The sequence below is a fragment of the Ilyonectria robusta genome (assembly GCF_021365365.1).
Source record: "Ilyonectria robusta strain PMI_751 chromosome Unknown BGZ61scaffold_8, whole genome shotgun sequence".
NCBI classification, from domain to species: Eukaryota; Fungi; Ascomycota; class Sordariomycetes; order Hypocreales; family Nectriaceae; genus Ilyonectria; species Ilyonectria robusta.
In genome coordinates, this window is record NW_025764442.1 from 1,139,337 (window position 1) to 1,159,648 (window position 20,312).

Consider the following 20,312-nt stretch of genomic DNA (forward strand, 5'->3'; position numbering starts at 1 on the left):
TTCGCCTGCGCCTGCGACTGCGACTCCGAATGCGACGGCCATGGCGCGTGACGCAATGATGGATCGCCACTCGAGTCCCCTCCCGAGTCCCCTCCCGACGACGCCTCTAGATGCTCCAGTAATTTCACCGCTCGACATGAGGACAATGGAGACACGGCCTGTCGACCACAGCCCTCCGCCCGCCCTCCAGGAAGGAGAATGGATCATGCCCCCGGAAACGGTGCCCGTTGCAGCTTCATATGAGACCCCGTCAAGTCCCCGACGGTCAGACCTTGGAAGCGATGCAGGCCCGGGTCTAACATCTTCGCAGCAGCAGCTCAATGAGTATCGAGAAAGACTGGCCAGGGACCTAGAGCGACGGGAATTATCTGCGAGAGGATTATTGCCGCGTCCAGGAGACAAGTCTCGAGTGTCACCCATCCCCGAGGAAGGACTGTCGAGTCCACCTCCTCAAACCTCCATGTTGACTACCACATCCACGGAGTCTGGCGCTACCATCCGTGGTCCCACGACTCCTGCAGCTATTGCTGGCACTCCATCATACCCCTTCCCTAGGATGGCTCCCGCCGGCTTCATACCTTCGTATCTGCACAAACCCTTCACCACACTCTCTCCGACTGGCGCCCCACGTCCCTCGAATTTCCCCTCGTTTGAGTCCATGGTTATGGGTGCCCAAGACAAGGTGCTTTCTGGAAACTCGACACCCGCCTCCAACTTCACCTTCAATCCATCCTTCATGTCGCCGCAACCCGACAACATTGATTTCCCTAATCCCAACCTCTACGATCTGTCCCTGATGCTCACTGCTGAGCCTGGCTTAGATGCGTGGTGGAACACGGTTGTTCAGATTATGAAGGATGTCTACAAGGCTGAGCGTGTTACATTGGCAGTACCAGCGGATACAACAGACATCGAAAATGTCCCATGGGGCCAGAAAGCCACTTACAACGAGCACAAGGAAGATGACTTGAGCCTCGGATACATGGCAAAGCAGGGTCATGATAGTGTCATCCTCAGCAGCGACCAGGGTCGGTCCGAGGGCATCATGTCAAACCCCGATGACACGCTCAAGGTTAGTTCTGCTGCTCGGCCCGGATTATTGAGTCGCCACTCCTTCACCTCCTATGAAGAGAACAAGGAGAAATCCCAGGATCGGTCACCCGCGCCCTCTCGCCGGCCTTCTTACCTCACAAGGAGCCAGAGTAACTTGCCACCGAGCCGCTTCGTGAAAGCGTCATCGGATGATTATGCCCCGCTTAACAAGACATCTCTTGATGAGCACGATGCTAATGAACAACACATCCCGAGCTGGGAAGCCCCTCTCAGGGCCGAGAAGGAAGGGGAGGGCCGTATGCTACCTGTTTTGCAGGCCCTTGACTATGAAGCAGACCCCCTTATCGACCATAGCGGCGTTATGCGAGTGCTTGAACGTGGAAAGACGATTGCACTCACACGAACTTACCCATATCTTGCCGACCAAGTTTCCGAGCAGGTCAACCAACAAAAGTCTACTTCGAAAGACAACGCTTCCGACTCATCGAGTAAGCAGACTAGTAGGCCGCGGTCCGAATCGTTTTCGAAACTATCGTCTATTTTCAGCGTGGCCACCGCCTCTCGTGTGCCCACTCGGAGCAAAACTCACTCAGGAGAAAGAGCAAGGGCAATAGCTTCGCGCCTGGAGAGCCGACTGGAAGAAGATAGGCCGAGGCCCCCGACCCCGAAGTACGAAGAATTCGAACAGGCACCCCCGTCGCCCTGGTCACAATCCCCGGCCCCTTCGCCCGCCGTCCGCGCCGACCCGAAAGAGAACCCATTTTTTACAGACGCCATGGTTGACGAAGAGTCCTTTAATCCCGGCCCAGGCACGAGTGACTACAGCGGGATGCCTCCCCCAGAAGCAATTGGAGTTGACAATTCATGGACTGTGCTTCACATCCCGTTGTCTCATGTCCTCTTGTCGAAACCAACTCATTTCTTTAAACTTGACAACACTGTGATTGAGCAAAAATCCAACTCTTGGGCCAAGTACGAATGCCCCCCTGGCACGGGAGAAGGTGGTCGTCACACGCCTGATAGTGTCAAGAAAGACAGACCTGCTCCAATCGCCATTTTATCTATCCTGAGCCCGATTATCCCATATCCGTCAAACCTACGGCATTCCCTCGAGCACCTGGCACCACACATGGCAACAAGCTTTTCCCTTTGCCGTCATTACACCAACTTGGAGACGGAACTGGCGGGAATGCAGCGTAAAAGACCACAGACGGCCGGGTTTGGTGCAGTCGCCGCTGATGGACGTGCGCTGGAGAACATGGCATTCCTATCTCCCGATGACCCTGTACCTCACCAATCCCTCGCTGGGAGCATGACAAGCCCGAGTGATTACTCGGCCGTATCTAAGAGCGCAACCGTGTCTCCTCTTGGTACACCTGGGTGGGAACAAGGCTCGATGAATTACCTTGCCGATAAGCGACAACATCCAACTCCGAGCCCAGGTGGCATCTCGCAAGGGGAGGGGTATTTCAGTGCCAGACAAAGGGCGATACCTGCTCGACAGGAATCCTTTGGTCCAGGAGTTCAACGATCTCGGAGAGGGTCCAAAGAGAACTCGCCCGTTGAAAAGCGGCAATCTCGTTTGGTTAGCGCTTCATCATTCCCAGACGTGTCTGATACTGCGATTTCTGTTGACAAGACCGCCCGCAATATCGATGATCCTGCCGGAGCTTCGATAAAGAGGTCGGCGCAACCAGATGCTCAAGAAGTCAGCATCAAAGCATCAGGCGCCATCAGCATCGACGAAGCTGCCAGGAACTCGACCGATTCAGCGAAGTCTGGACAAGAACTCTCTCGCCACGGACACACAATGTTGCACTCGTACGGAGCAGATTTCGCCTCTACCTTCCAATCTCTGCCTCCAAATTCTACACTCAACAATAGACCCCCACCTCTCCCTCAGCCATCTAGGAGCGGCTCAATTACAACTGGAGCAGTCGATATGCCCCCTCCATCCGATAAGTTGAAGGGTCTTATTCTGGATTCGCTCCCGGCCCACGTCTTTGTTGCCCTGCCGCAAACGGGCGAGATCGTCTGGGTTAATAGTCGCTATCTATCCTATCGAGGACAAACGGTAACCGATCTGGCTGCAGACCCTTGGGGCAGTCTTCATATCGATGACCGTGACGATTATTTGAAAGCATGGAGCCATTCCGTCCGCACTGGAGAGCAATTTTCTAGGACCGTTCGCATCAAACGCTTTGATGGCACGTACCGTTGGTTTTATGCCAGAGCGGTCGCATCAAAGGATAAAAGGGGCGTTATTATGCAGTTCCTCGGATCATACATGGACATCCACGATCAACACATTGCGGAGCTGAAGGCGGCGCGCCAAGAAGAAATCGAGGCCTCAGAGGCTAAGCATCGTTTGTTGGCAAACTTGATCCCACAGATCATTTTCACTGCGACCGAGGACGAGGGCATTACATTTGCCAATGAGCAGTGGCTTTCATACACGGGCCAAAGCTTTCCAGACTCACTCGGCCTCGGATTCATGGATTATGTACATCCTGATGATTTGGCAAAGTGTAGAATCCCCACAACCCAACCCATCTCTCCGAGTCGCAGGCGTGAGAGAAATAGCGTCTACCGAGAATCTGTGTCTTCCGAAGCGACCTCGACCAGCACAGTTCATGTGCAGAATACAACCCAAGACACTCTACCCTCCATCCACCAGTCACTCTCTCGGAACAGCAGCTCTGGTAGCAGTTCTGTGTACGAATGGCCGGCTGATCTCACCGAACTAGCTCGGAAGGGCGTGATCAAAGTTGCGAAAGACAGTGCCGGGAGAGTTTCGTACACCACCGAAGTCCGGCTGCTGTCGAAGGCTGGGGAGTACAGATGGCACCTTATTCGATGTGTAGAGATCGACACAATTGATTTTGGCCGAGGCGCCAGTTCCTATTTTGGCTCGGCAACGGACATCAATGACCATAAGCTTCTCGAGACAAAATTGAAAGAAGCCATGGAGACGAAGAGCAGGTTTCTCAGCAACATGTCTCACGAAATTCGAACGCCTCTCATTGGTATCTCGGGCATGGTCAGCTTCCTCCAAGATACTATATTGAACGAAGAGCAACTCGATTACACGAACACCATTCAGACGAGCGCCAACAGTTTGATCATGATCATTAATGACATTCTCGATCTGTCAAAGGTTGATGCCGGCATGATGAAACTGAAATATGAGTGGTTCCACACACGATCCCTCATTGAGGATGTCAACGAGCTTGTTTCGACCATGGCGATTGCCAAACGGTTGGAGCTCAATTACCTTGTGGAAGCAGATGTGCCTGCTTGGGTCAAGGGTGACAAGGTCCGAGTGCGTCAAGTGTTATTGAACGTTATTGGAAACGCCATCAAATTCACCACGGAGGGCGAGGTCTTCAGTCGGTGCAGGGTGTACACTGAGGAGGGAACGAACGTGGACGAAGACGAAATTATGCTCGAGTTTGCAATCACGGACACCGGTCGTGGATTCTCCGAAGAAGAAGCTGAACTAATGTTCAAGCCATTTAGCCAAATTGACGGAAGCAGTACCCGCCAGCATGGTGGTAGTGGTCTCGGTCTGGTCATCTCAAGACAACTCGCCGAGCTTCATGGCGGCAAAATGGAAGGCAAAGCTATCCCCGGCAAGGGATCGACATTTACCTTCACGGCAAAGTTTGCGCTTCCAACAACAGATGATCGACCAAATCTCCCCAACAGCCCTCAGCACACTTCAGTATTCACTCCGAGGCCAGAGATGGTAGGGAACGTGCCCGGAAACATCAAGCCGCTGCCCCCGCCCAAGCACCTGCTTGCCACCGAGACCTCAACTCCAAGCCCCGATACCGAGTTCGTCTCGCCTGTTATATCGACGGGGAGCTCGAACCCATCTGTGCGTTCTAGTCGATCACAGGCTACTGAACGGTCATCCGCAACATCAGTGGCTACAGGCCTGGCTCGATTTAGCGAGGCTGCCAAGGCTAGTGGGCAAGACTTGTCTCAGATGAAACTGGAGATGCCTTCAGGCCGAAGCTCCCCTGGCACGAATGTTGCGCTCTCAGACCAATTGTCACCCGAAGACTTCCGACCGCCAATGTATTCGATCCTGATTATCTGCCCCCAGTTCCATAGCCGCGAAGCCACAACTGCACACATTGAGATGACCCTACCGAAGGATGTACCGCATCAACTCACGGCACTCGCGACTGTGGAGGAGGCTCAGACGTTGATTGGGGGCGACGACCCTATTAGGTTCACGCACATTGTCATTAACCTGCCCTCGGCCGAAGCCATCATCTCGCTGATGCACGAAATCACCAAGACGCAAACTATTGACAAGACAACAATCGTGGTTCTCTCTGACTCCGTGCAGCGGCAATCTGTCTTGAAGCTGGCGGCCGACGCCAAAGACGAGCGGCTTCTCTCCGAGAACATGGTAACCTTCATTTACAAGCCGGTTAAGCCGTCCCGGTTTGCTGTCATCTTCGACCCCAACAAGATGCGAGACCTGAGCATCGACCGAAACCGCTCGACGGCGCAGCAGATGGTCGAGAACCAGAAGGCTAGCTACCTGGAGATTGAGCGACGCATGGGCAACAAGGGCTACAGGGTGCTGCTGGTCGAGGACAACCCTGTCAACCAAAAGGTGCTTATGAAGTACCTCAAGAAGATTGGCGTTGATGTGGAGATCGCGGAAGATGGGGCTGAGTGCACCAACATGGTTCTATCCAAGCCGCATCAAAACTACTCGCTCATTCTGGTGAGTATCCCCCTCCCGCCTTGTATTTCACTGCAAAGATGGAGTATACTAATGACTATTCCTTTCAGTGTGATCTCCACATGCCTCGCAAAGATGGTTACCAAGCTTGCCGCGAAATCAGGCAGTGGGAGCAAGCCGCCCGGTTCCCCAAGATGCCCATTATCGCGTTGTCCGCCAACGTCATGTCGGACGTGCAAGACAAGTGTGTTGCAGCGGGATTTAGCGACTATGTCACGAAACCGGTCGATTTTATCGACCTCAGCAGGGCAATGTCCAAATTCTTTTAAGGGGACTATTCGCGAACTATGTCTAGACCTGCACCCTCATGCGATATTCCCTTCTTTCAGCTTTTCTAATCCTCGTTTTTGTTTGGTGGGTTGTTTTCTCCCTCGACACCATTATACCCAGCCCTACAACCCCCAGGTTTCTTTTTGGAAGACGCAATGTTAGAATAGATTTGAACGGATCACGAACAGGCGAGGAACGACGATCACAGGAAAGACCAGCATTGAGCGGATGTGCAAGTCACCCCGTTTACCAGACTCCCGTGGGCTTTAATGCGGTTAATTATCCTCTCATGCGCTACGATACACATCTTATCTTGGCCCCTTTTACCCACCTCTTCTCTTCTCTTCATTTCCAATCCCTTTGATCTGATCCGGTGTTTTATTGTTGAATTTGCACATTGAGGAGAACGAAGGTCCCAGGGATGGGAACTATGTCGATGCCGTTGGGCAACAATCGATTTTATTATTTATTCTGTAGCATCATGTCTTTTGGACTATGCTTTGTTTACGGTAGGACACGGCCATCGTGGAATAGGAAGGGGTTTTCGGAGTTACTTTTGCATATGTTTATGAGCGGCGGAGGCATTTTGCCTCTTGAATGAAAGGCTGGTTGGAGAGGAACGCACTCTGCTGGACTTGGCAGTGGAAACGGCAATGGGATAGGGTTATCTCGTCTAGATAGACGCCGCGGAAGGGAGCGGCGGTGAAATGGATTACCGGTTGGTTATTTCACCCAAAAACAAATAATGCTTTGCAAAGAATCAAGGGAAGTACACTCGTGAATGTCATCAAATGTCTATGGTCATGATCTAGGTATGTTGCCATTTTCGTAGAGTGAAGACAATAAACGCCGATTGGGTACCTGGTAACATGCTACCCCCAAAACCATGCCTGCACAGTCTATCTCATATTCCATTTTGAGAGAGTCGTCCAAGTAGATTCCTTTTCCTCGTTGAAGCAGAACAAAAACGAACCGAAAAAAAGAAGGAGAGTCGTCAGCATATTCCTGCAAGGAATCCATTATTCATTAGAGAGCGAGCGACATGTCAGTAGACGCTGCCCTGGATGCTCCGGTCCTCCTTCTCGGCTTGGTCGATGTCGTCGGGATCGCCTTCGGAGGATTCCGGGGAAGCGTCGCCGAGGCGGTTAGACCGACGGGGCTCGCCGGTACCATTCTCGTCTGCGTACGCCAGCTTGTCCATGTAGTGGTTTGGTGTGGTGCCGTTGGACTCCTGGACCGCGGTGTCCTTGATGCTCTTGTGGTGGGCATTGAGGGAGGCAACGCGGTGGAGGTTCAGCTCGTCGTCCTCGGAGAGGTCGGTGTCGGTTTCAGCGGCGGAGGTGTGACCGGAGTAGGTACCGCCTCCATCGCGGCCAGTGTGGAGGAAGGGGGGCTCAGTGTTCTGCTCAAGATCTACAGACGAGGATCTGCCGTTGAGAAAGGAGCAGGCCTGTCCATTGTGAAGCTGGCTGACATCTATTTCGGGAGCTCCCTTGACGCCGTCTTGCTCGCCGTTGGCTTGGGCTTCAATGGTCGTGGACTGGTGCAGTCGTGACCTCCGAACCCGCATGAGAGCGACATCCGTGTTACCAGGAGCAGCCGTCTCATTGTCCTTCTGGCGTAGGACCTCGAGGTCATCACGTTTGACGTAGTGGCCGTTGTGGTTGCACCCGTTCGGACAGCCACCCCAGCGCCGGGTGACGACGAAAGTCTTTGTGCGTGGGAGGTTTGACTTGTCCTTCTCCTTGTCTTTGTCCTTCTCTTCCTTGTCCTTGCGTTCGCGACGCAGTTCAGACCAGGTGCGAAGCTTATTCTCGAGGATATATTTGCCGTTGTCCTGTTTGCGCATGTTAAGGAACTCGCAGTGATTGATGTTGCGGAGATCTTCGAAGTATTCGACTGTGAAATGGTACCATTTCATGAGGAATACACGGGACATGAGGCCGTGAGTGACTGTGAAAGGGTCTCTGGTTAGAATGTGAGAAAGAGGCACGGGGGAAGAGGGTACTTGCCGAGAACACAGACGCTGGCAAAGTCGTCCTCGCCAAACTGGCGCCAGAGACTCTCGTTGAAGCCGCTGACGCGGTCGTAAGCGTCGGCAGCGCTCTCGCCGTTGGGGATGCGGTAGAAGAAGTGGCCGTAGTCAGCACGTTCCTGCCACATGCGTTCCATTTCGGCGCTGCAGGGCTGAAAGTTGCCAAAGTCCTGCTCGCGGAGGCGGGGCTCTTCATAGACCTTGATGCTGGAGCGGCGGAACGGAGAGGGGCCGGGATCGTCAGAGGTCAGGGTGGAGAGGATGCCTTCGGTGGTTTCGCGGGTGCGGCGGTAGGGAGAAGTGAAGATTTGAAGGGTGTCATCGGGGCGGAGGAGTTTGCGAAGTCGGCGTCCAGCGTCGTGGGCTTGGTTCCAGCCTTCGGGGGTGAGTTTCACCCGGTGATCGGGGATGGTCTGGTGGATGTCTTTGTTTTCTGTAGAGGAGAGGCGAGAGGTTAGAGGTTAGGTTCGGGGAGGATCGAGGGGAGGCAAAGAGGGAAGAGTGGGAAGGGAGAGCGAGGCGTACTGTTTCCTTCGGATTGTCCATGGCGGATTAATATGATCAGCCGCGGTTTTGTCATGCTGGGCGGAATGCGTGTGGGCGGTTTCTTGCTGTAGAGGGTTGTTTTGTAGAGGGCTGTTTGCAGGCGTTTGTTTGTAGCGAGTGGTGTTTCTCTTGCTTGGTAGAGGTGACGCAGCGGCAGCACTGTAGAGGTACCTTATGTAGGTATGTGGATTGTCGAGAGTGTGTTGGGAACAGTGGGAGTAGTGGGAGTAGTGGCGGGGTAGGTGGTATTTGACAAAGCAATCAATCAATACGCAAAGAAGAGAGCGGATGATGAGCGGACGGTTCAGGGTGTTCAGGGTGTTTCTTTTAGTGGTGGCAATCGCGGGTGCGCGTGGTAGTTGGGTCAGTCAGCGGCCATCAATGCCGCGTAATTATTGCCGTAATATGTAGGTAGGTAAGTAGCTTGTCCAAGTAAGTGGAAATAAGACGAGTCCAAAGGCGGGATGGATTTATTAGTGGTGAAGCGCAGGCGCAAAGTGCAGGCACGCGCGCACGGCTGCTTGTGTAATCCCGACGTCGCTCGTTGGCCACCCTTGATCGCTCGACGAATCCGCTGCACGGAGAATCCACACTGTGCAGATTGTCGCCTTGACGCAAACACCCATGTTTCCGGAATCGTCCACCTCAGCTCTCTCCTTGCCCCCGGCGCTTTGCTAGGGGCGTGATAACGCAGCCAATGGCGTCGTCGACCGCCATCCGTCTGGCTCGAACAAAAAAACAAAAAATCTGCAATCGCATCTGGCGGTGGTGTCGCATGGCATGGGAGTGCTCCGTGTGTATGGCTGGTATGGGGCAATGGGCCTATAACATGGGGCCACCAGGCCAGGGGGGAATCTACATATGTATGGGGGACACACGCGAACACTCACTCACACTCGCTCACACTCGCTCACACTCGCATCTGTCATGGGCCCATCCGTTCATGGGCCCATCTGTACATCCCGGCCCTCCAAACGTCCGTCGCCTGACGGTCCATCTGGCGATCTGGGCGATAGCTTCGGACATGGATGTCCACCGTGCATTCTCTCTCCCGGCCAAGCCACGAGAGAGCGAGGATGGTGGGCGAGAATCATGCCATTCCGGGCCCAACGAGCAAATCCCATCATGGCACTTGTCCAATCCTGGGGTGCAGCAGCGCCTAAACCAGCAACACCTCCGTGCCGTTGTCTCTTTTCCTCTTCTCTGGCCGCTCTCTCCAGATGCTTCTCCGCCTCCGCATCTCTTTACCCGTTGCAGTTCCTGACTGTTGTGCGTAGTGTGATTTCGAAGTGATTCGCTGCTTTGGCATCTATCTGGCCGACGTTTCCCGAAGAATCTCCTGTACCCGACAATCCCACTCCTAGTTGGTACATACTACACACACATATTGAAACCACCATCTTAATTCCTCGCCTAATACTGGGAAACAAAACATCTCGGCGCACGTCATTTGTTTCGTCCCAGGGGGTCTCAACCCTGATTTGACCAGTCCCCTGTGATGCTGTGGCTGTGGCTGTGGCGATGGCTGTGGCTCATCCCGGAACTTGGCAAGTTGACTTGTGCCTGGCACTAACTTTAACTGCCGCGCGCTTAGTCGCCCTATGCCACCCTCCTTCCGCCGCGCCCATCACATATCATCTTTTTATCCTCCTCCCTCCTTCCCTTCACGTGCAACCCTCTCAACACCACATCTGCCGACTGTCCAACGCAACTCGCCGCAACCAACCTCGATACAACTCCGTGTTCGCGCACAGTACACGCCTTTAACTCTGCACCTCCTTAGATAAACCCCGTCACGCGTTGCACCCCCCGCGTGCCCATCCGCTCAGCCATCCCCGGCCCATCTAACTGATCCGCGCCCACTCCCGCTCCCGGCCTCACGCGTCCCTCAGCCCATCCTCACCAGTTCCTCGATTCTCCTCCGCTCATTCCGTAGCCGCCCTCCCGGCCCGCCCGCCTCACACCATGTCCGCCCCGGGCCCGGAATCCGTCCCCACCTCGGCCGACCCTCGCTCGCACCGTCCCACCAAGAAGCGCGCCCTCACTCCCGTATCCGCCCAGGCCGCCAACGTCGACGCCCTCTTCGCGAAGCCCGAGCAGTACATCCGTGTCCCCGACTCATCCTCTGGCGCTCTCGTCGGCGCCGGCCGCGCTCCACCCCCCGAGATCGTCACCAACGTCCAGGGATCCTCCGCTGGCGCCGGCTCCGGCGAGTTCCACGTCTACAAGGCCAGTCGCCGTCGCGAGTATGAGCGCCTGCGCGAGATGGATCAGGACCTCCAGCGCGACAAGGACCATGTCCAGTTTGAAAAAGACAAGACCGACCGCGAGCGCAGGGACGAAGAGCGCACGAGGAAGAACCGTGAGAAGCGAGAAAAGATGAAGGCTCGCAAGGCTAAGAAGGGAAAAGGTCCTGCCCCTGGTGCTGACAAGAAGGCGTCCACAGCATTCCCCGTCGGTGAACAGCCAGATAGTAGTGTCGGAGGTGACACAAAAGAGGCGGACACCGCCGTGACGGACCACAAGACAAAGGAAGGCGAGGAGAAGCCGACGGCGACCGCGGTACCAGCAGGTCTCGTTATTCATGATGACGATGACTAGAGACACACCGATTCACACTCACGCATACGCCCACAAAAAGGTCACCACTAGAATATTTGTAAAACAGGCCATGAGGAGGAGACTGTGCCGATTAGGCAACCATTGATTCGGGAGGTAATTTCAATGATACCCATTTCTTCATCCTGGCAGATGAAAACCCCAGGGCAGTCGCCCCAGGCCCTTTTGTCTATGTTCTGGTTCTTCGGCTAGTACAGGGGGTATGACTGGTCCCAACACAAATCTAAACCATCCCGATGCTCCTATGCTTGCCACCATGCTTAGCTCCCCTCATTCTCGTCTCTCTTTATTCATCGCCGCCACCACCGACGCCAGGCGCACCGCCCTGCATCTTTTTGGCGCTGCAGATGTCATCTACTCGGAGAAGCAGGCAGGCGGCCTAAGACTTCGGTTAGTATACCGTAGTTCCAGACAAGAACCAGAATGTGGGGGTTGATCCTGGGTTAGGGCGGAAAACATACCTCGATCGCCGTCTTCAGACTCTGCAGCTTGATGGCCTGGGGCTCCCAGACTCCGTACTCCTTCATGTCGGCAATGGCACCGGTGTCACCGTTGACACCCCACGAGCTCTTGCCCTCAGCTTGCTTGGCACGCAGATCCGTCAACACACGGACGGGGCTCTTGCCGGCGTTCTGAACCAGGGTGCGGGGGATGACCTCGAGGGCTTCCGCTACGGCCTTGTAGGGCCACTGCTGCACACCCTCGATGCTCTTGGCCAGCTGGCTCAACCTCACAGAGACGGCCATCTCCGTAGCGCCACCACCGGGGGATAACCGGGGGGAGAACATGACGTTTCGCGCCACACCCATGGCATCTTGGAGATTTCGCTCAATCTCGTTGAGCACGTCCTTGGAGGGACCTCGGAGGAGGATCGTGCAGGCCTTGGGGTCCTTGCACTTGGTGAGGAAGGTGAAGTACTCGTCGCCGATCTTCTCAATCTCGAATAGACCGCATTGGGTGCCGACATCCGAGTCCTGGAGGTCATCGACACGGTTTACAATGGTGGCACCAGTTGCACGGGCTATCCTGTTGTTGTCGGTCTTTCGCACTCGGCGGAGAGCTGTGATGTTGGCCTTCATGAAGTAGTGCTGAGCCAGATCTGCGTCAAATTAGTAATCGGACCATGGACAGGGGGTTATGGTGGGAGAACTCACCGGAGACACCCTTCTCGGTGATGACGAGATCGGGCTTCACGGCGATGATGGCTTCGCACAGGGCCTTGACCTGCTCCTCTTCGATCTGAAGAATGCGGTTCCAGTCGTCCTCCTTTGTGATCTCAATGTTGGTCTGCGACTCGCCCTTCTTGTACTCCAGGGGGCAGTCCAAGAGCACGATTCTGGGGTTTTCGATGCGCCGGCGCATCTTGGGGTGTGTGATGTCCTTGTTCAGCATCAGGCCGTCAAGGACTTGGCTGTCCTCGATCTCGCCACCAGGAACCTTCTCAACTCGGGCATACCGCTTGATGTCGACCTCAGTCTTGCCGTTGCCAGCCTCCCATGTCACCGTTCGGACGGCCTTGAGGGCAAGGGAGCACATCTGATCCATCCACCGCGAAACAAACTTGGTGCCGATGGACGAAGAGATGAGTTGGTACATGGCCTTGTCGTCGTCGACATCGATGGGTTGGGAGATCTCGTCGATGATGACGAGGGCGTCTTTTAGGGCGCGCTTGAAAGCGGAGATGATGACGACGGGGTGGATGTTGCGGTCGAGTTGGGGCAGAGCTTGTGCCAAGATCTCACCAGCTGGGAGCTGTTAACATGACATGCTGGGTTTGGAGGCGAGAGGGGGAACGGAGGTGTCTCTAACCTAGGATAATTACGGTGGTAGTTCCGTCACCGACTTCCTCGTCCTGTGTCCGGCTGAGCTCGATCATGCTCTTAGCGGCGGGGTGCGACACCTCAATTTCTCGGAGAATGGCGTGGCCATCGTTTGTGAGGACGATGCCGCCCATGGGGTCGAGCAGCATCTTGAGCATGGCCTTGGGGCCGAGGCATGATCGAATGATATCGGCGACTCTGGAAGCTCGTTAGCTGCTAGGCACGCGACGAGAGGGGTAGAAAAGGAGGGCAGGACGACGCACGTTTTGGCAGCGGCGATGTTGGACAGCTGAGCTTTCCGGCCGGTCTGTCTCTCACCACCGCCTGTGTCTGTGGGGGAATGCGTCAGTATTCGAGGTTGTCATCGGGTTGGGCTCGGAGGCCCCGAGGCGGGAGCTTGGAGGAGCAGACGCAGGGGCGCAGGGGGGGGGGGGGATGGACGCACTCATAACCACCACCGGAGCCTGCATGATGGGCGAAGTCGCGTTGGAGATTTCGGCTCGAGGGAGATGGACCTTGACCGGGAGATGGGCAACGCAATGGCGACTTGGGCCACAAGGCAGTCAGGGCGAGAATGGACGAGATTTCGGATATTCAGATTTCGGGGGGCGTGGAGAGGGACCGTTGAGGGGCGCGCACCAGAAAAGTTCAGTGGTGGATGGGATTTTTGGGGGATTTTTGGCGGGGAGGCTCAAAGTGCTGGCCCTGCTGGCTTTGGCTGGTGGAATGTTAACCCGCCCCGCCGCCGCCCGGAGGTGAGCACCCCATGACCGCCGCTTACCTAGTTCGGCCAATTAGGCACAGCAGAGGGAAAGGGCACGTACACCTCCCACTGTAGCTGCGGTCCCCCACAGAGACGACGCTGTTCACGGAGTCCGAAGGGGATGCTAAGCACCCAACTTAGACGGCACCTAATAACTTGATCAACACCTCGCAATGTGCCGAATACGGGGTAATTGTGTGCCAATGCCCGCCGTGGTTTGAGCAGAGCCAGATTTCCCATCTCCGCGATATGGCGGGCGGAGGGTTTTAGCTTAGCTTTCGGGTCCCGAGCTCCCAGCTCCTCCGCGCCTCCTCCGCAGCACTTCGGATCCCGCACACCGAGCTTTCAGTCTCACTGGCTTTCTCTCCTCTCCGTCTTTCTTTCTCTCCGTCTTTCTCTCCGTCTTACTCCCCGAGTGCTCCCCGAGTGACCCCATTCATCGTCTCACCATCTTGTCCCATGCCGTAAACATAGAAATGGAAGCCTGTTTCCAACTAAACCCGTCTAGGCACCCACAATCAACGCTTACTCCATCTCGCCACCCACGTAGTGGTACCACTTCACATCACTTCAGTCAAGTTATCCACTAGCTTCTCATTCCGAGAATTTCTTTCTGGTTGCTTCTATCGTCGAGACTGTTCATCCCACCAAAGACTAGATACATGTCCTCTCCATCCGCAAACTACCCCTTAAATCATACCAACATTGTCACATCCATTACCCCCGGGTTGATAGAGATTGTGCCGAAACTGTCCAAGTAGTTTCCCTTGAGATTGGCTTATTGTCAGTGCAGTTCGCAGCCCACGCTCATATCTTAACAAAGGCGAAAAAACTTACTTCCGTTCCATAAAACCCTGTGATAACACGACCTGGAGACTCAATCGGCTCCCAAGAATCGGCATGGGTAGAGGGAGGTGGCGGAAACAATACCACTTTCCCTCGATTAGTTCGCATCTGCGCTATCGTTAGTCTATCGAAGTGACAGATTGACACGGCATCCGTTTACCTTTACCGCCACGCCTCGTTGAATCTGGATATTATCAATCCTTTCTCCACCAGGGCCATCGATGGAGAGCACAACTCTTTCCGGTTCAGATGGTATTTGTTGAAGGTTAAATCCAAGGGGAAGTGGTTCTAGGCGGCCAAACGATCGACGGCTGGAATCGTTATAAACGAACTCGAATCCGGCAACAGAACCAACACCAAAGGAGCACATTGCAATTTCGACAAGCTTGGAAAGGTCTTGTCCATCTGAACCCCCAAAGGTAATCGCTGAGAGGTGTTTGCAGCTCTCCATATACATTATGGACTCGTCTTCGTAGTCGGCTCTACTGAATAGAAAATGCTTTGGGGGAACACTGTGGCTCCAATTGCAAATGTTGCGGAAGGGAAAATCTCCAACGGTATCCCCACGCGACATCGCATGGGTGGAAATGCTGAGAGACAGCAGTTTGAAAGCCTACAGGTCATTGAGTGTTAGTCCTATGCATAAGCGACTCCCTTAAAGAAACTAGGACAGGGGGTGGAACGAGAAAGGGAAACCGACGTCAAATTCTCCTTTCAGAGTCGAGATGGTCCCTCGAACATCTGCCAAACACCATTTTGGAATGCCTTCGTGGTCGCCAACCCAAGAAGAGGAAGCCCCATCGTCTGTCAACACAGAGATTGCCTTGACTCCCTCCAAGTGAAGCGCCAATTGAAATTCGGAAATGGTGAAAGCCGATCCGCGTGGCTGTGACGCTGGAAAGGTTATCGGAACCTCTCGGTCGGCACGAATATAGCCTAGACTTGTGTTCTGTCCGTATTCTTGTTCGAATCGGAGTCCGCAGATAAAATCGCCGCCGAGAAGACGACAAAACGAGACGAATACCTTCGTAACCCTAGAGCGCGTCTGGATATGGACCTTCCGACTTCGCAGGGCCCGACAACCATCTTGGAAAGGCTCGCCGGGGCCTCTTAGCCCGCGACTAGCGGTAAGCCACGCCAGTTTATCACGTTCATCAGCCCGCTCGAAGTATCCGTGTAGAGGACGGCCCATGCAGGGAACATGCGGCATGTCGGCCAGCTGGTCGTGAAGACGTGTTGCCAGTTCCCAAATTCGTTTCCTATTCTTCAAATTTGGGCAAATTTGCGACACCATTCTGACGGTAAAGTGCAGTTGTTCCCAGGATTTGAAGTTGATATGTTGAGCCTCGAATATGTGATGGCACTCTCCATCTTCGAGAAACCTTGACGCCCAAAACGCCTCAGGAAGCCAAACATTGGCACACGCTCGCGAAGCAAGCCTCAAAGCGTGGACATCTTGCGATCGCAAGTCGATGATGATTTTACAAAGAATCTCTGCGGGGAGAGAGTTAAACAGATCACTGCCTGCGAGACGTGTTCTCGAATTTCTTGGCATCGTGAGACGGGCACGCTCTTGACGACTGGGAGGAGCCAAGGTTTCTAGAAGACGACAGAGACCAGGGATGTTCATAGGATCAAATCGAATGCCAGAGCTTACCGGCTCTTGCAACATTCGAGATTCTAGGTGCGTGTGGAATGTCGAGAATCCATCTGTCAAACGGATGGCGGCTCCGCCGTAGGAATGACCCCAGTCTAAGAGGCCGAATGATGAGACTGGCATAGACAAGCACGTATAGAAAAGATCTCCGAAAGAGGGCTGGCGAACCGTCGTTAGAAGATCCCAACAAGCGGCATGGAATCCGAATCCCCAGAAAGCGATATTGTTTTCTCTCAGACTCATACGCTCGGTGTGGTGGTGCTGCGAAACACACAACTTGACATCGATGATCGCGCCCCGATCGGGGCTTCGATCATCATAGCGCCGGTTGGGATCCGCTGGGACTGTTGTTTGGTTCGTGTCGAGTGTTCCGACTCCAGATATTCGTACTTGGTCATATTTGTTGGTCTCGGTGTACACTGTTAACGAGTGAGAAATGTTCTGGCGGCGTGGATCGAAAGCATACGAGCCCGGAATTCTCCCATCCAAGTATCTGAAGTCTCGGTCTCAACAACGCTGCCACAAAGGACACAATAGACTCGCATGTCTGCGACGTCGCTTGATGGGCGCGATGCAAAGGAAGCCTGGCTGGAAGATGACGGATGCAGAGTTTTTTTGGGGGGGGGGGGGGGGGGGGAGGAGAAGCAAAGTGACTCGGGACATGTACGAAGAAGGCTGCACAGAGACAACTTCTCGGGTCTACACCGTCTTGAGGAGGTACGTACCAGACGTACAGTGTAGTACAGTGTATGTCTTAGGTGGTAGTGAGCGGCCACCTCACCGTCTCGAGCATGCAAAGCGCCACAGTGTGACAAAAAGGCGGACATGAAATTTCCCATGTTCCAAGTATTCATTTAGATGACGGGGTTGTCGTGAGTCCGCCAGCGGCACTAGTCGCGCTCTAAATATCGCGTCTATATAAACATAGACTTTGCAACTTAGCGCATGTAGATGAGCGTTGAGGAGCAACCTTTATTTATCGAGTGCAATCATTCGAGGTGGAGAATCGATCTGGCGCTAGGAACATGGTTAAGTAACAGAAGCATGAGTGTGGTGACATGCACCCGGGGGGGGGGGGATGGAATGCTGCGGTTGGAAATGTGTCACTTCCTCTGGTTGGAATGAGGGATCATTCCCAGGAGTAGCGATGAAAACTTGCATACGATCCAATATGTTTAAGTCACGTACAGGGGCGACTTCGATGGCCAGAAACAAAGGATACTTGACCATTGCGAAGCTTCGTAGTGCCATAAAGCTAGGCTGAGTATGTTGAGTTCGGATCAATTGGGTACAACTTCAGCCTCCACCCATTCCACAATGTCCAAAATCGCCATGTACGAACTGTGGGCTGTGTTCCATCCCGCCTTATGCATCTTCTATCTGTTTAACGCGTCAAGGGAGATTGCATGTAAAACACTGGGAGGTTGAAACTGGATTCCTTTCTACGAAACCTTCAACTACCTCGCCAACTGAAGAGTATCTAATTTTCTAGTGATTTGATGGCCACCGTTCCTTTCTATGGCACTTTTGACTCCTTGAAAAAAAAAACCCGAGCAGTATGTCATTGAATGGCACAGCGTAACATAATGCGAAGAAGCGGACAGGAGCGAAGCCACCAGCCCCCTAGCCTCGACTGCAGATGCAGATGTTAAGTCCTGGTCACCTTTCAGGTCTCCCAAATTGCGTTCGCCTTCGCACTGCTGCTAGTTGTTCGGGACCTCAAATCGAAGCCCAGATCCAGCCCTGGTTGTCGGCCCACCCGCCTCCATCCCAGGGATTTCAACCCACCCAACTCCAGGTTTCGACTTGACTTCTACCGAGCAGCAGAACTTGGTCATGGCCCGCTGAATCTCACTCCATTGAGACTGGTTCCGCTCTGCAGGCGTGTCCAACGAGGACCACCACGATTCCGGAGACCTGTCCGAACGTACATAGCACTCAACATCATCGAGCCATAGAAAGTTCCTTGGTATCCACTGGGTAACTATTTTCGGTTTGGCCGAGCACGAGAAGCTCGGGGTGCCGTCTTTACTGAACATGAACGAGAGGGCGAGCTGGCGAGTCGGGCCCAGAAAGTTTTGGAGCTTCAGCTTTTCAAAGTTTCCCAGGCTGGCTGTTGGTACTGGCTTCTGCTTGTTGGTTCCGTGTCCGGGAGTTGAAATGAGGAGAGGAGGATCCTATTCGTCCTTGGTCTTCATAACTTGCAACGTTGGGATAGCAAAAACGACCCAAGACTGTGGCATCGGTCTCAGCTGAGGAGGCGCTTTCCCTTTGATCGAGAACAATGGCTTCGTGATCTTAAACCAGATCCATGTGCCAGAATGACCCGTCGACTCATCGATTCTATTCATATGTAAGCAAGTTCCGTCATCTCGTGCCATGATTCACTAAACGTACAGATTGGTCTCATACAAGGAAATGGACCCGATCTTGTCGTCAAGGCTCATGAGTATATCACCAGTGTCCGATGGTGCCCGCAGTCCCCTTCTGTTGGCTCCAAATATTGGATGGTCGAGGTCATCCAGACTCTGCATGTGATGTTGCTCTAGCTTCTTGAAAACTAGCGAGCTCAGTTCAAGCTTCTTGTATCCGTTCTTGCGAGATGCATGTTCGAGGAAGGCGAGCAGGCCTTCTTGCGGGGAGAGTCGGGGTAGAGGAGAGTTGAGCCCCAAGAAAAACTTCTTTGGGTTTGGTTCCTCAGCCGGCATGATCATGCGCCCAGGTTTGAATGTGGTGTCAAAAGGCGTAAACGCGTTACTATTGGAGATCCCTGTGATCGCTTGAAGGCGCTCGCTCGATCGTTTCCTGATCTCAATGTCAGCATTGGGCTCAAGGCCATGGTGGTAGAAATCGGCCTTACATGATGAGCCTCTGTTGAAATTTTAAGCCCATAACTGCCTTGCGCATCGAGACCCCATCAAATCTCCCAGGATAGATTTCCATCGACTCGTCCACGGTCACCTCATTCACGTCGTCTTTTTTTGTGGCTCCGGCTGCTGTGAGGAGCCCGGGATGAATGGGCAAGTCCAGGTGAGAGGCAAGGTCTGCAACCTTCTGCATTCCAGTTATGGTCAACAGGCTCCCCTCGAGATCTTGGACATCCTTGAACTTGAGTCTGGGGTTACGCTCAATGCCTTTGATAATGGCTCTCTCATATGCTCGTTCTCTCTCCAAGCTCATGGCGATGCCCTTGCGGAGCTTCTCCTCAATAGACAGCAGGCTGAGCTCATCGCGGAGCTGAGAGCGGACAGCGATGCTGCTATTGACAGCTTGGTGCGGTGGGTTGGAGTCGACGCTGATCGGCTCAGCGCATGTTCGGCGGACTCTGGAAGGACTGGTTTCCCGAAGTGTCCCTCCTGGCGACTCGACAACATAGATAACTCTGCTTCTTTTGGCGTCACTGGACTCGGTGTCTCGGTCGTGGTCGAGGGCGCGTTTGCCGTCCATGGTTTGTTCTGACATGTTGCCGAAGAATGCCGCAATCAAGGTAACGATGTTGGGTATTGTGGGAAGGGAGAGCTAGGAGCTGCACCTGCGTTGCCTTTTCGATGTGCGTTTGGGAAATTCTCCTAGTTTGTGGGTTTTACCTGCCTCAGGGCATTTCAAACACTTGCAGGCTTGCGTTTGCAGAAGCCGTGGGCTTGTCAATAGAAGGCAGCAAAATCCATCGACGTTTGCAGCGAGGCGTGTTGCGTTGCAAACGCCGCCCAACAGGGACACAACGCTCTCACAACGCACTCACAACAAGCACCAAGATTCAAGGCAATGTTTTCATTTTCGGAGAATTCACTACTCAACGCCCCTGCAGCGCCCCTGTATTCAGCTGATGTCTACGCTATTCAAAGCAATGAAGCTGCATGATTCACTCGGCGCGGAGAGGAGGCACGTCTGATCACCATTTCACACGGGGATGCTTCATTGAACCTCAAAGCCCAAGT

The 20,312-nt window shown here is 53.9% G+C and overlaps 6 protein-coding genes across 6 annotated transcripts; 2 read left to right on the forward strand and 4 right to left on the reverse strand.

Annotated features, from left to right (window-relative positions):
- Positions 1-205: 205 nt before the first annotated feature.
- BGZ61DRAFT_350889 (uncharacterized protein) lies at positions 206-6,087 on the forward strand (the record flags this gene model as incomplete). Its single annotated transcript, XM_046240280.1, has 2 exons — positions 206-5,800; positions 5,869-6,087. The coding sequence occupies 2 exons, from the start codon at positions 206-208 to the stop codon at positions 6,085-6,087; spliced, it is 5,814 nt and encodes a 1,937-aa protein (XP_046105467.1).
- A 755-nt stretch (positions 6,088-6,842) lies between these two features.
- Positions 6,843-8,868, reverse strand: BGZ61DRAFT_223723 (histidine phosphatase superfamily). Its single transcript, XM_046238130.1, has 3 exons — positions 8,649-8,868; positions 8,101-8,556; positions 6,843-8,041 (listed from the first exon to the last, which is right to left on the reverse strand). Exons 1-3 carry the CDS (start codon positions 8,701-8,703, stop codon positions 7,134-7,136), a joined length of 1,419 nt encoding a protein of 472 aa, XP_046105468.1. The 5' UTR covers positions 8,704-8,868; the 3' UTR covers positions 6,843-7,133.
- A 1,677-nt stretch (positions 8,869-10,545) lies between these two features.
- On the forward strand, positions 10,546-11,590 carry BGZ61DRAFT_223769 (uncharacterized protein). The gene has a single exon (XM_046238132.1). It carries the CDS (start codon positions 10,635-10,637, stop codon positions 11,268-11,270), a length of 636 nt encoding a protein of 211 aa, XP_046105469.1. The 5' UTR covers positions 10,546-10,634; the 3' UTR covers positions 11,271-11,590.
- On the reverse strand, positions 11,423-13,733 carry BGZ61DRAFT_223751 (chaperonin Cpn60/TCP-1 family). Its single transcript, XM_046238131.1, has 6 exons — positions 13,554-13,733; positions 13,372-13,438; positions 13,098-13,306; positions 12,443-13,033; positions 11,750-12,387; positions 11,423-11,667 (listed from the first exon to the last, which is right to left on the reverse strand). The coding sequence occupies exons 1-6, from the start codon at positions 13,576-13,578 to the stop codon at positions 11,575-11,577; spliced, it is 1,623 nt and encodes a 540-aa protein (XP_046105470.1). The 5' UTR covers positions 13,579-13,733; the 3' UTR covers positions 11,423-11,574.
- A 639-nt stretch (positions 13,734-14,372) lies between these two features.
- BGZ61DRAFT_450140 (uncharacterized protein) lies at positions 14,373-16,991 on the reverse strand. The gene is made up of 5 exons (XM_046245697.1): positions 16,841-16,991; positions 15,418-16,793; positions 14,878-15,330; positions 14,709-14,825; positions 14,373-14,637 (listed from the first exon to the last, which is right to left on the reverse strand). Exons 1-5 carry the CDS (start codon positions 16,917-16,919, stop codon positions 14,566-14,568), a joined length of 2,097 nt encoding a protein of 698 aa, XP_046105471.1. The 5' UTR covers positions 16,920-16,991; the 3' UTR covers positions 14,373-14,565.
- A 1,560-nt stretch (positions 16,992-18,551) lies between these two features.
- On the reverse strand, positions 18,552-19,836 carry BGZ61DRAFT_477204 (uncharacterized protein; the record flags this gene model as incomplete). Its single annotated transcript, XM_046248865.1, has 3 exons — positions 18,552-18,717; positions 18,772-19,179; positions 19,235-19,836. 3 exons carry the CDS (start codon positions 19,834-19,836, stop codon positions 18,552-18,554), a joined length of 1,176 nt encoding a protein of 391 aa, XP_046105472.1.
- Positions 19,837-20,312: the final 476 nt, after the last annotated feature.

Bases quoted from the DNA above. Each gene is read 5' to 3' on its own strand.
- BGZ61DRAFT_223723 (XM_046238130.1), bottom strand. From the start codon at position 8,703: ATGACAAAACCGCGGCTGATCATATTAATCCGCCATGGACAATCCGAA. The intron at 8,557-8,648 runs GTACGCCTCGCT...TCTCCTCTACAG, and splicing joins TGGACAATCCGAAGGAAACA to AAAACAAAGACATCCACCAG. The intron at 8,042-8,100 runs GCAAGTACCCTC...ACCCTTTCACAG, and splicing joins TGCCAGCGTCTGTGTTCTCG to TCACTCACGGCCTCATGTCC.
- BGZ61DRAFT_223769 (XM_046238132.1), top strand. From the start codon at position 10,635: ATGTCCGCCCCGGGCCCGGAATCCGTCCCCACCTCGGCCGACCCTCGC.
- BGZ61DRAFT_223751 (XM_046238131.1), bottom strand. From the start codon at position 13,578: ATGCAGGCTCCGGTGGTGGTTATGA. The intron at 13,307-13,371 runs GTGCGTCGTCCT...ACGAGCTTCCAG, and splicing joins AACATCGCCGCTGCCAAAAC to AGTCGCCGATATCATTCGAT. The intron at 11,668-11,749 runs GTATGTTTTCCG...CCGAAGTCTTAG, and splicing joins GTCTGAAGACGGCGATCGAG to GCCGCCTGCCTGCTTCTCCG.
- BGZ61DRAFT_450140 (XM_046245697.1), bottom strand. From the start codon at position 16,919: ATGCGAGTCTATTGTGTCCTTTGTGGCAGCGTTGTTGAGACCGAGACT. The intron at 16,794-16,840 runs GTATGCTTTCGA...ACTCGTTAACAG, and splicing joins GATGGGAGAATTCCGGGCTC to TGTACACCGAGACCAACAAA. The intron at 14,638-14,708 runs GTAAGTTTTTTC...GCCAATCTCAAG, and splicing joins CAGGGTTTTATGGAACGGAA to GGAAACTACTTGGACAGTTT.